The 12,012-nt window shown below is 42.9% G+C and overlaps 1 protein-coding gene across 1 annotated transcript; it reads left to right on the forward strand.

The window, feature by feature from the left end:
- Positions 1-983: 983 nt before the first annotated feature.
- Positions 984-10,476, forward strand: LOC134407823 (selenoprotein Pb-like). Its single transcript, XM_063139774.1, has 5 exons — positions 984-1,092; positions 4,162-4,396; positions 5,715-5,927; positions 7,519-7,657; positions 9,239-10,476. The coding sequence occupies exons 2-5, from the start codon at positions 4,182-4,184 to the stop codon at positions 9,479-9,481; spliced, it is 810 nt and encodes a 269-aa protein (XP_062995844.1). The 5' UTR covers positions 984-1,092; positions 4,162-4,181; the 3' UTR covers positions 9,482-10,476.
- The last annotated feature ends 1,536 nt before the right edge of the window (positions 10,477-12,012 follow it).

The following is a 12,012-nucleotide window of genomic DNA, read 5'->3' on the forward strand; positions in this document are numbered from 1 at the left end:
TTGTACATAGATGGTGTAATTTTGGCTAAATAAGCAACAGCATCACACCTGAACATCAGAAAGAAAGGGGGTACATTCTACAATTCCTTTAAATTTTAAAGGAACAATTCAATGTGGACCTTTCTACATGAGGCTGTTAACTGCACATTTATCAAAGCTTCTTCTTCTAGATTCTTTACAGGATTAAGATAAGTTCCTTTATATGTGCTTTTTCAAGGTTTTTTCTTTCTCTGCCTTTCCATATGTTTCATTATGCAACCACTAGATGGTGCGGTGATATGGTGGATTGTGCAATTATACAGGGCTTTATAATGCATTTTCTAAATAATAGACTTTTTTTAAAGGGAAAAATCAGATAATGGTTGCAAAGAGCAGGAGAGGTTTGGGAGATGACAATATCACAAACGCACAATAAAAGCCTTGTGTATAAAGGCACTGTATCATATACCCCCTGGAACATTTCAGGGAAGGAATTTGAGGAGTTCATGACAGAATGGGAAATGCAAAGGAACTATTTCCCATATATTCTAATAATCCCTGAATATCTCATCATGCAGTGGAATTCTTAAACATTTTTGCACCTGAAGTAAAAAAGTAAAACAACAAACATAGCACTTTGTAAAGATGCAGGAAATGCATGCCCCTTTTGGAATCTGATGCTTCTAACAACAGTTTCCTTTTGCTTCATAGTGAGGCTGGCCAGCTTGCAATGCCAATAAGTGTATTCCTAGAGGTAACTGAAAACTGACAGAGGGCTCCTAGTGCTGCTTTGCCTGGCACTGCATGGTATTTCTTGACATGCTTAATGTGATGTCGCTCTGAGTGAAAAACAAACAGCGCTGGGTGACTGACAGTGGTAAGCACAATGCCGCTATTAAATTCTCCAGGGACATCTGTGTGGGCAGCTATCCTTCAACCAACCACCTCCTTCCTACCAACCCCTTATGGGTGGAGACATCTGGAACCGGAGATAAAATACATCACAGGCCAGGCTGGGGATCGGAGGTCAGGAACATCAGAGCAGCGTTAGAAGAGTCCAAGGTTTCCTCTTAGGACGGAGTAGAACAACAACTGGAGTCACCAGGAAAAAAGGCAGAGTATCACCTGTTTGGGAATTCTGAATGCAGACTGGTTGCAGGGGAAATAATTTTAATTTTTGTGAACCGCCCAGAGAGCTTCGGCTATTGGGCGGTATAAAAATGTAATAAATAAATAAATAAAATAATAAATAAATATATTAATTCCAATCAAGATGAGGTTTTGAAGGTGGTCAAGATATCCGACTGCTGGGGACGGACGGACGGACAGTGTCTTATGAGAGAGTTGTATCACAAAGAAGGGCTGAAAGGGTCCAAAGAAGGAAGTTCTAGGATTGCTTCCTAGGACAAAGTCTTGATGGAATCCTGAGAGGCCCAACACTGAGAAGGTGTCACCTATCATTGGACCAACTTCTGTGGATGAGAGCATGAAAGGTTTTGACTCTTGCAGTGAGCAAGCGTAATTAAGTTTAGCACCCACATTATCTGAGCTTAGGGTTTGCCCCTACTCTCTCCCCAAGACTGCTTTATTGGAAGTGGGAAGGTAAGGGATATGTGGGAAAGAAATGCTGAGGCAGGGGCTTTGCCAGGGGCTTCACAGACTAGAGGTTCCCCATCCCCGTCCTAAATCATATGCATGTAATATAGGGCCTGTATGTGTCACAGATATGTCTAACATATATGTTATAAATCATTTTCTATGTGAAGCATATATTTTTATTTGTGTTGTAGCTTGTCAGCTGGAGCTATTTGCTTGGCTGCATTTTTAGATCCTACTTTCTGCTTGTGGCATATTTGATTCTCGATTGTGTTGGGCACCACCCTTAACTGCCAGATCCCTACCACAAAAGTGACCCTATTTTCATCTCTCAAATGTTGGAGGGTATAGTTTGTCAGGAAGAAGGGTAGGCTGGAACCCCTTTCTCTGACATCTAAGCTGCAATCCTAAATATGCTTACTTAGAAGTAAAATCCATTGGAGCTTTTATATTGTATTTTATATTATGGTTTTATACTGTTGTTTTATACTTTGAATGTTTTTAATTTTTGTGAACCGCCCAGAGAGCTCCGGCTATTGGGCGGTATAGAAATGTAATAAATAAATAAATAATAAATAAATTGGACACAATGGGACTTACAGTCACATAAACATGCAGTGGACTGCTAATGTTCAATGTTCCGCATATTTGTAGCAGGAGCTGCTGGCTCCAATATCAGTGGGGCAGCTGAATCCTCTCAGGGTTTCAGTCAGAACTCTAAAGGAGCTATACTTTAGAGTTTGGGCTAGTTCTGACTGAAACCTGGGGGGATCTACACTACTGCTTTTAAAGCGCTTTAAAGCACTTTGAAAACGTTTTGAAACCTGTATATGCAGTGTGTCCTGGGCCCCAACAGTTGTCAAAACTGTTATAAAGCGCTTTAAAGCACTTTAAAGCAGTAGTGTAGATCCCCTACTGGAGTGGATTCACTGCCCCACTGACATTAGAGCCACCAGCCTCCACTGTTTATTTGGACTGAAAAGCATTTAGTCATGTGTTCCTCCCACCTAAAATCTGAAGTGGTACAGCCAGCCCAGACATAGATTTACCACCTCATTGACTTCTGCTTTGCTGCCCCTGTCCTAGTTGTCTGGTTCTGCTCTAGGTAAAAGTTCCAGGAGATGCTGTGTAAGCCATTACTCACAGGCAGGATACTAGGAGTGCTTCCAAACAAAGGACTCCTAACATTACTAATTAGAAAGCACTATGTAGCTATTCCATCCTTTTCCTCCTTAACAGATTTTTTTTTCTGGTGAGAAAAAAGATGAAAAAAGCAGTGCGTAAAACGAGGGAGAGGTACAAATGGAAGACTTTGACATCTGGACCTCATGTAAAATTCTGCACGGTAAAAGCCTCATCTGGGAGCATCTTAGGACATGGAACAAGGCAGAACCCTCCTTACTATGATTATTTTGTCCCCAATGTTGTTTAACATCTATATGAAGCCGTTGGGAGCGGTCATTAGGGGATTTGGAGCTAAATGCCATCAATACGCTGATGACACGCAGCTCTATCTCCCTGTGACAACTGAATCAGGTGAGGCTGTGCAGGTCCTGGATCAGTGCCTAGAGTCAGTAATGGGCTGGATGAGGGCCAATAAACTGAGACTGAATCCTGGCAAGGCGGAAGCCCTGTGGGTGAGTGGTTCCCAAGTCCGGGAGACAGGCTCATTGCCTGTTCTGGATGGGGTTGCTCTGCCTCTGAAAGAACAGGTTCATAGTTTGGGGGTACTCTTAGACCCATTTCTGTCATTGGAGGCTCAAGTAGCCGCCACGGCTCGGAGTGCCTTTTACCATCTTCGGTTGGTTTGCCAGCTACGGCCTCTCCTGGACAGGGATAGCTTGGCCACGGTGGTACAGGCATTGGTAACCTCAAGATTGGATTACTGCAACGCCCTCTATGTGGGGCTGCTCTTGAAGCTGCTCCGGAAGCTGGAGCTAGTGCAGAATGCTGCAGCTCGGCTGTTGTCTGGAGCTGCCCCTTTCCAGCATGTAACTCCTCTGCTGAGGGAACTGCACTGGCTGCCTATTCGCTACCGGGCCAGGTTTAAGGTTCTTGTACTTGTGTACAAAGCCCTAAACAACTTGGGACCAGGATACCTGAGAGAACGCCTTCTCCCTTACCAACCTGCCCGGTCACTGAGGTCATCCGAGGGCCTGCCCCTGGTGGTTCCACCTAGATCCATCCTCCGATTGGAATCCACCAGGGGAAGAGCCTTCAGCGTGGCGGCGCCCCTCCTGTGGAATTCCCTGCCTCTGGAGGTCAGGCAGGCGCCAACCTTGTACTCTTTTCGGCGCCTCCTGAAAACATCTTTATTCCAAGAAGCCTTTCTTTAACATGCAGCCTTGGATTTCTGTGTTGTTGTTGTTTTTTGCTTCTTTTTAAATTTTGTTTTAACTGTTTTATTCTGTTTTATTTTCATTTTACCTTGTACACCGCTCTGAAATTTTTCAATGGGGAGCGGTATATAAATATTCTAAATAATTAATAAATAAATAATAATACTCAGGAGTAAGTCTACTTAGGCTTGCAGATTGAGGCTGGCCTTCTGGGGGAGCTCCTTAATGCTGCTCTCTTCTACTATAGGCTGAAGGGAGGTGGCCAAGATGGGCTACTCAGCCCTAGCCACAACAACTTTGTTGTTGGGACTGGTGACTGCTACTACACTGGCAGAAGTGGCTGAGAATAGGACACGAATATGCCAGCCTGCACCTCTCTGGAAGATCAGTGGAACAACCCCAATGGCTGGGATGGCGGGCCAAGTGATAGTGGTGGCACTGCTGAAAGCCAGCTGACAGTTCTGTCTCAAGCAGGCTGCCAGGTGAGTTCACTCCATTGGAAGACTGTCTGATTCAAGGGCTATAATATGTAATATGTGTTGGAATCTTCTCTGTCTCTGGGATTCAGTAACAATATCATAACTCCAAAGTCACATCTTTGCCACTAAATTTTCTGCCAGGAAACAATTTATTGTTTGTTTAAAATATTTGGATCTTGCTCAGAGTGGCTTACATGCAATCAGTGGGTAAAATCCAATTTAAGTCCCACTTAGAGTAGAACTATTAAAATGAATGGGATGCAAGTTAGTCTTAACTAAGTCCCATCCATTTCAATGGGTCTACTACTTGCAGGCTTACAATCTGAAAAGACACATCATTCAAGGAAAAAGGGGATGTAAAAGAAAGAGGGGGAAACTAAATAGTCTTTCAGTCAGGCTGCGGGAATGACCATTCTCCCTCTGTACAGACTGTTGGAATGGGTGCGGAAGGGTGTCTATACGATGATGCCTTGGAAGGGTGTCAGCTCAAAAGACCACAGCATCACTGCTGCAAGGCTAGACAAGGGGCAGGAGGGAGTGTGGGCTATCCAGCCAGAAAAGCCTGCCCCTTGACCTGCATTCCTGCACTGGCCCATCCCAACAACCGCAAAAGACAGCCTCTCTCTCCTTTTTCACAACACCCACAGATAACCCTGAGCCATAAATCACCACTTTGAAAACCCTTAGTTTTCAAAGTCACCATAAATTGACACTTTGAAAACCCACAGTTTTGGGGAGGGCAGGGGGAAGTCCCGATGTGGCTGCAAGTTGGCGGCTGCATCATTTAAAAACACAGCACCACAGCACAGCCACTACGGAGTTAATAGAGCATATAGACACACACACACACCCCACCCGGCTAGTGGTGACAATTGTGTGAGTAGAAATCTTCATGAGGAAGGTCTTTCAGCAAGGCTAAAATGAACAGAATGGGGAATTAATCACATGTTTGTGAACCGCCCAGAGAGCTTCGGCTATTGGGCGGTATAAAAATGTAATAAATTAATTAATTAAGAGAGGGTGGATTCTCCATAAATTCCACTTCATTGACTGATATATTGAAACCTTGGCTGTAGTAAGCAAGATATAAAATACACATGGAAGATGGGTGCAGTTTACCTCCTGAATTTCAACTCAGGCTTATCTAACTCATCACTAGATCTGTGCAGTAGTGACTGCCATAATGACCGTTCCGGTAAATGATAAATAAATGGAGGCTTTTGTACTGTGTAGACTCATAGCCTAGGTAATATAGGGGGAGGACAAGGGTTATGTCTATGCACTTCGTTTCCTAAATGTTGCCTATTCATTCTGCCATCAGTCTTGGCGGCTTGCAGAAGAAGCTGTCCCATGAAGGGGTGGCGAACGTCAGCTTCATGATTGTCAATGAGAAGACTCCTTTCTCCAGGGCTATGTACTGGGAGCTCAAACGGCATGCCCCTGAAGGAGTTCCAGTTTACCAGCAACAGATCCTGGAACCTGATGTCTGGCAAATTCTAGATGGAGACAAGGATGACTTCTTGATTTATGACAGGTCAGTGCCTAAAATGGGGGGTGGGGAAAAACTATTTCCCCTTCTTAGCAAGGCCATTAGGGGGCAGTTTGTTTTTATGCATAGCTTCCTCCTGGGGTCCCAAGTTCTGCTGATCATGGATTAGTTAGGCTAATTGGCAAACTAATTAGCAGGGTTGCAATCTCCTAACACCTGCAGGGGAGGTTGCTCAGATGAATTGAATAAACTTTTTAAAAGGTCTTTGTAAACCTATCTGGAGAGTGAATAGTACAGCATACAGAGAAGGGAGTTAGATACAATGCATGGTGTCTGGAATCCAGAATCCCTGAATGAATGATTGAAAAGCTTTGGATTCAATCTCCTCCCTGACTTCATGCCAGATTACATTATCTGGCACTATCAAAACTACCGCCTCCTATGTACCATTTTCTTCCTCCATTTGAACACATAGTATACTTCCATCCTGGCTGAGCAGCACCAAGAATGTAGATTTCTTTTCCACACAACATTATCATTTGCTCCTAATTTTTGGCTATTTGAGGAGACAAAGCATGTGAGTGTTTCTCCTTACCATCATGTAACACACACATGGAGACTGAAAACTGAGACAAGACCAGAGTTTAAGTATTGCAGCTTATGAACAAATTATTTACATAAAAATATGAAGGAAAGATACATTCCAAAATGTCTGGCAGATTTTTTTAGAACTCTATGTGGACTGAGGAGAGGAGGACATGTTCTTCCCCTCCTACTGGCCACCCATCTGCACTATCAGCACCATTCGCTGTTCTATTTTTATTATCTTCCTTTCCTTTTGTTTTAAATTCTATTTTTCCTTCCTTCCTTTAAAATAATACCATCATAGGCAAGATAGCAGATGTGAAAGCAATGGGCAGAATCCAATAGGGTGCCTACGCCCCCCATTCCTTTCCGCCCTGCCAATTACTTTCCATAAGCGGTGGGTCTTTCCAGTTCTGTTGCACAAGTGGGAGCCACCATTTATGCAAGGGAGATTTAGTGTTTCCTCGAGGAAACCCTGAAATGAGTGGAAATGCTCATTTCCGAAAGGAGCTCTGCTGACCTGCCTCCTTTCAGAACTGAGCATTTCCGCTCATTTCTGCTTGCCCTGTAAATACTAAATTTCTGTTGCACAAGCGGTGGGGGAATTGGTGGGGTGTAAGAGAATTGGCAGGGCTGTAAGTGCCCAGTTAGATTCTGCCTGATAATTGTAAATGTTTTTATATGTAAGACACAGTACTTGACACACCTGAAGAAAAGCAGGGGGAACATGGAAAATGGAGGCTTATTGTTGTATGTCTTGTATCATCAACTATATAATTGGGAAGGAGAGAGGGGGGTTTATTTCATTGTTAGAATTAATTTCAAAAACTGTTTAAGTAAACAATAAATAACAACAACAAAAATTAAGAGTTGAGGGACCAAGGACTAAATGCACTGTCCTCCTCAGGCAGTACTTTTTCTGTCTCTGAGGAAAATAATAGCCCAATTGAGACAATTCAGGCCAGGTTATATTCTTTCCTGACACATGTGGATGGATTCTAGGCTCTCCTGACATCAACTTTTCTTCTTCCATGACTTTTGGACTTTGCAGGTGCAGCAGGCTAACTTTCCACATCCAATTGCCATACAGTTTTCTGCACTTACCCTATGTTGAAGCAGCTGTGCGCTATACACACAACAAAGACTACTGTGGCAATTGTTCCTGGTACTCCTCTAACAGCAGCCAAGAGGTAGGAACTGGAGGTTTCATGCCCTGTCTTCAGCTCTCTTTTTTAAGCCACACATTTCTTAATTTGCTCAGCCTGATCCTCTGCCTGGGAATTCTAGAAGATTCTTGATTGCATACTTCTTACAGTGGGAATAGGAAGACCCAAGGTGAAAGGGGGTAGCATTGTATATCCCCAGTTTGAGCCACTACAATGAGTAAGGAAAAATATACTCACAGCCCCCAAAAGGGTACTTAACCATGATGTCCAGCAAAAGGGGAATCCAGATTGTGTACGTGTGTGCTAAATTCCCACCATACCATAGCTTAGCTCCTCACCTATCTTTACCCCCACATCCTTTTCTCGTCAGTGGAGCTCTGATACTGGAAGTGAGATTAACTGATGGACCTTTGTGTGTGGGGGAGATGCTATTAGGCAAGAAAAGGTGACCCCACAAGATGGTTGAAATACCCACATCCACTACCCACCTTCTGCAGCAGCAGAGTTAGGGGGCATCCACAGTGGTTCCTGTGTTATGTGATGGGAACTCCGTGGTTTTGGGGCCTTGGAATGAAGCAAAAATGAACAAATGTGGTGACCATAGTCTTGCCAGCATGGACATTTTCTATGGTCACTTTTTTATTTATTTTATTTATTTATTACATTTTTATACCGCCCAATAGCCGAAGCTCTCTGGGCGGTTCACAAAAATTAAAACAATGAGGATCATAATAAAACAACCAACAATCTAAAAACCCAAATACAAAATACAATATAAAAAGCACAACCGGGATAAAACCACACAGCAGAAATTGATATAGGATTAAAATACAGAATTAAAACAGCAAAATTTAAATTTAAGCTAAATTAGGCGTTAAAATACTGAGAAAATAAAAAGGTCTTCAGCTGGCGACGAAAAGAATACAGTGTAGGTGCCAGGCGGACCTCTCTGGGGAGCATGTTCCACATCTGGGGTGCCACAACAGAGAAAGCCCTCCACCTAGTAGCCACTGCCTTACTTCCTTTGGCAGGGGCTCATGGAGAAGGTCACGTAGCACACATGGTCACGTAGCACACCAGACAGCTGGGGTGGCTGCTGCAGCCTGAGTCATCCGTAGATACCACTGGGACATGCGGGCACAGCAGCACGAGACCATGAAAGTATCCATGGAGAGGTGAGGGCTTAGTAAACCACAGAGATCCATGGTGTAATAGTTGTGTGATGGGCATGCATATAGTGATTTTCCTACCCCTCCCCACTCCATGGATACTTTACCCTCATGTGCTCATGTGAATAGGGTTTGGGTAAGCGATAGCGAGCGGATTCATGACTGTCCAATGGCCAGCCAATCAGCATGCTCTGCAAACCTGGTTGCAGAATGTTGGCTTCTGGTTGTTATAGCAGAGAGACAATCAGCACTCTGCATAGTCAGCTTCTCCTGAAAACAGGAAAAACCATTTGCTCCTGAACTCGATTCACTTTGGAATTCACAGCAGGTTCATCACTTGAGATAGATGCATCTGTCTTCACCCTTAAAATGTAATGTCTGTCTTCAACTTGAGTTCATCTGTATAATACATTAGAACTTGATGTTACTTTCACAGGTGAAAAACACACCAGGTACTCATGTGATGACAACTGAAGCTACCAGACCCAAAGAGGAGAGCCTGGAAGGACACAAGCACAGACATGAAGAAAAAAACAAGGAGGCACCTAATACAACACATCACTATTCACATCATGGAGGAATTAGCAACCATAAAGCCTTGGGTTTAACCAGCACAGACCAGCCATTCCTCCACTCTCAGAGCCACTCACAGAAATACAAAGGAGGGGGGGCTCAGTAAAACGGTTTAACTTCCATGGAAGCAAAACATAGATACGTAGATACACTAAACAAAATAAAAATAAACAACCTATTTAAAAATGACAGGGAGCAAATTTACATGAATCAGAAAGAATAAGCATGAGCGTTTTGTTTTCACAGGGCAAAGGAACTGAATATCCCAAATCCCATCCTAAATTAATACAGATTCTCAATCCCTCTATTGATAGCAGACAACATAACACAAGCCTTTTGTTATGCGATATTTGCAATGGGAAAGTATAATTACATATCCATAATAAGAACTGTCTACTCTTTTTGAACCAATTACACTGGCATTTACCAGTTTTGTTCCACAAAACCAAACGTGACATTTACATGCCCTTTTAGCGATTTCTGTGTTGAAGATTGCCTGAGATAGCAGCCATCTTACCTTCTGCAGGAACACATAGATGTTGCAGCCCTCTTCCTGCTCGGAAACCAGTTTTGACCCCCTTTTTACATTTCCTGCTTTTCTGCACTCAATGAAGCCTGGGGTGTAAACTGATTATCACAGTCACTGCAGGCTGAAACTGTACAGAAAAGTGCGTCAGAGGTGAAGAGATGGGATCAGAACCAGTATTTGCAGGAGGGTGACTGACTAAATCAGAAGAGAGTCTGAAATCTGAGGGAGGCTGACTTTGGGCCTGGAGCCGAACGTTTTGTACACTAAGGTCCTAATGAATTATGAAATTGGAGACTGTGACATGTGTTGACTTGCTGGAAGGAAAGATCATCTGTGGTTTGTGGGAACAGAGGTGGCGAGATGGAATTAGCCAAGTTTGCAGATGTCAATACTGCACATAGCCAGGAAGGAAGGTTTAGTATGAGGTTTGAGCAAGTAGCAATGCACTGAGAGCCGATCTTGGGAAGAAAATCCATCCATGTCACATATCTAAAAGGTTGTATAGCTTGCTGATGAAATGTAGTAAAACCGTGTATTGGGAAAGACGGTGGAAATAAATTCTCTAAAATGGATGTGATTGAAATCTTTGCTCACTATACCTTCATGATCAAGGAGCTTTACAAATCTAAATGCTGCCCTTTATTCCAAGCACACTCTGAACTGTAGCACATCATTCACGTTCAAGATGTAAGAGGTGCCCCATAGGATAAGTGCATCAAGCATACTAGGCAGTTCTTTTTCAGAATATCTCAGCTTTCTAAGAAATGTTCTGATATTTGTCCTTTTCAATTATCCTTATCATTTATCTGCTATTTTGTTGATGTACCAAAATTTAATAAAGATATAACTACAAATACCCAGGGGATCGGTCTATATCCAGGACTGAAGCAACATCTACACAGTAGCGATCCTTACAGTTATCAAACTGAGCATAAAACATGAGTGATGTACAAAAATCCTCTGTAAACAATTTGATGTTCAAAAGTTATTCAGTACTTGCAGTTAGTGCTGATATGTATCAATCTATAACATATTTACTCCTAAATAACCTTAATAAATTCAGTTGGATTAGTCCAGAATACAGCAGCAATTGTCCGTGAAATGACATCTCTTTGAATTACCTCTGTTTCCTTTAGCACCTGAAGAGGCCCATCCTGGATTGAAAGGATCTGCCATATCTATCAGCTTCAGTGGGTAGCTCATGACTGGTTCATTTCTGCTTACTCTCATGTGTGTTCTAGAACCATAGGAGCCTGTTGATATGTCACTTTAACCGCATGGTGGCTTATAAGCTACTCGCAGTAACTTATTTTGCAAATAGCCTATTGTTCCCCGACAGACAATTGGACAAATACATTACACAGTGTAGGTTTTTCCCCCTCCTTGCCCTTCCTCCCCCTGTAGTCCTCCCATCCATCCAGGCAGGTACCCCAGCTTCCTTTACAGATTTTCAAACCTTTGCCAAATTCCCTTTCTCTGCCCGTGTGCAACAAAAAACGGGAGGAAGAGGGCTCTAATTCCTTTAAAGTGCAGAAATCGAACAAAATTTAATATACAGGTTCTTCTTATGGGGAGTCACCACATGCACTACTGGATAAATGTGAGACTTCGTGTTTTCATGGAAAAGTGAGGATTTATCCACATGTGAAACTGTTGGGAACCATGCAGGTGGGAATTGGAGTCCAAGACAGCTGAATATGGCAGAAAAACAAGCTTCCTCAGAGATTGTTCAAGAAGAACAGAGGGGCAGTAGTGTTGGTCGCTCTTGGTGAACAATTCTGTAGGCGATATCTTTAAGCCACGCTGACATGACGACACATTAACCCACCATAGGTAAAATAACCCTTACTGTAGATCTTGGATTACCAGAGTGGCTTATTTGGAGAAAATAACCCACCATGAGTGGGAAAAGAGCTTACAGATGACACACGAAGCCATCATGGGTTAAATAAAGTACTACAAAATGTAGTGATGGCCACTTACACAGAGAGTTTTGCAAAGAGAGTAGACTAATTAATGGAAAATAAGGCTATTAATAGCTACTAGTCATAATGGCTACACAGGATTAGAGGCAGCATGCTCCTGAATACCAGTTGCTGGGGAGGGCT

Source organism: Elgaria multicarinata, chromosome 1 (genome assembly GCF_023053635.1).
Source record: "Elgaria multicarinata webbii isolate HBS135686 ecotype San Diego chromosome 1, rElgMul1.1.pri, whole genome shotgun sequence".
Classification (NCBI taxonomy): domain Eukaryota; kingdom Metazoa; phylum Chordata; class Lepidosauria; order Squamata; family Anguidae; genus Elgaria; species Elgaria multicarinata.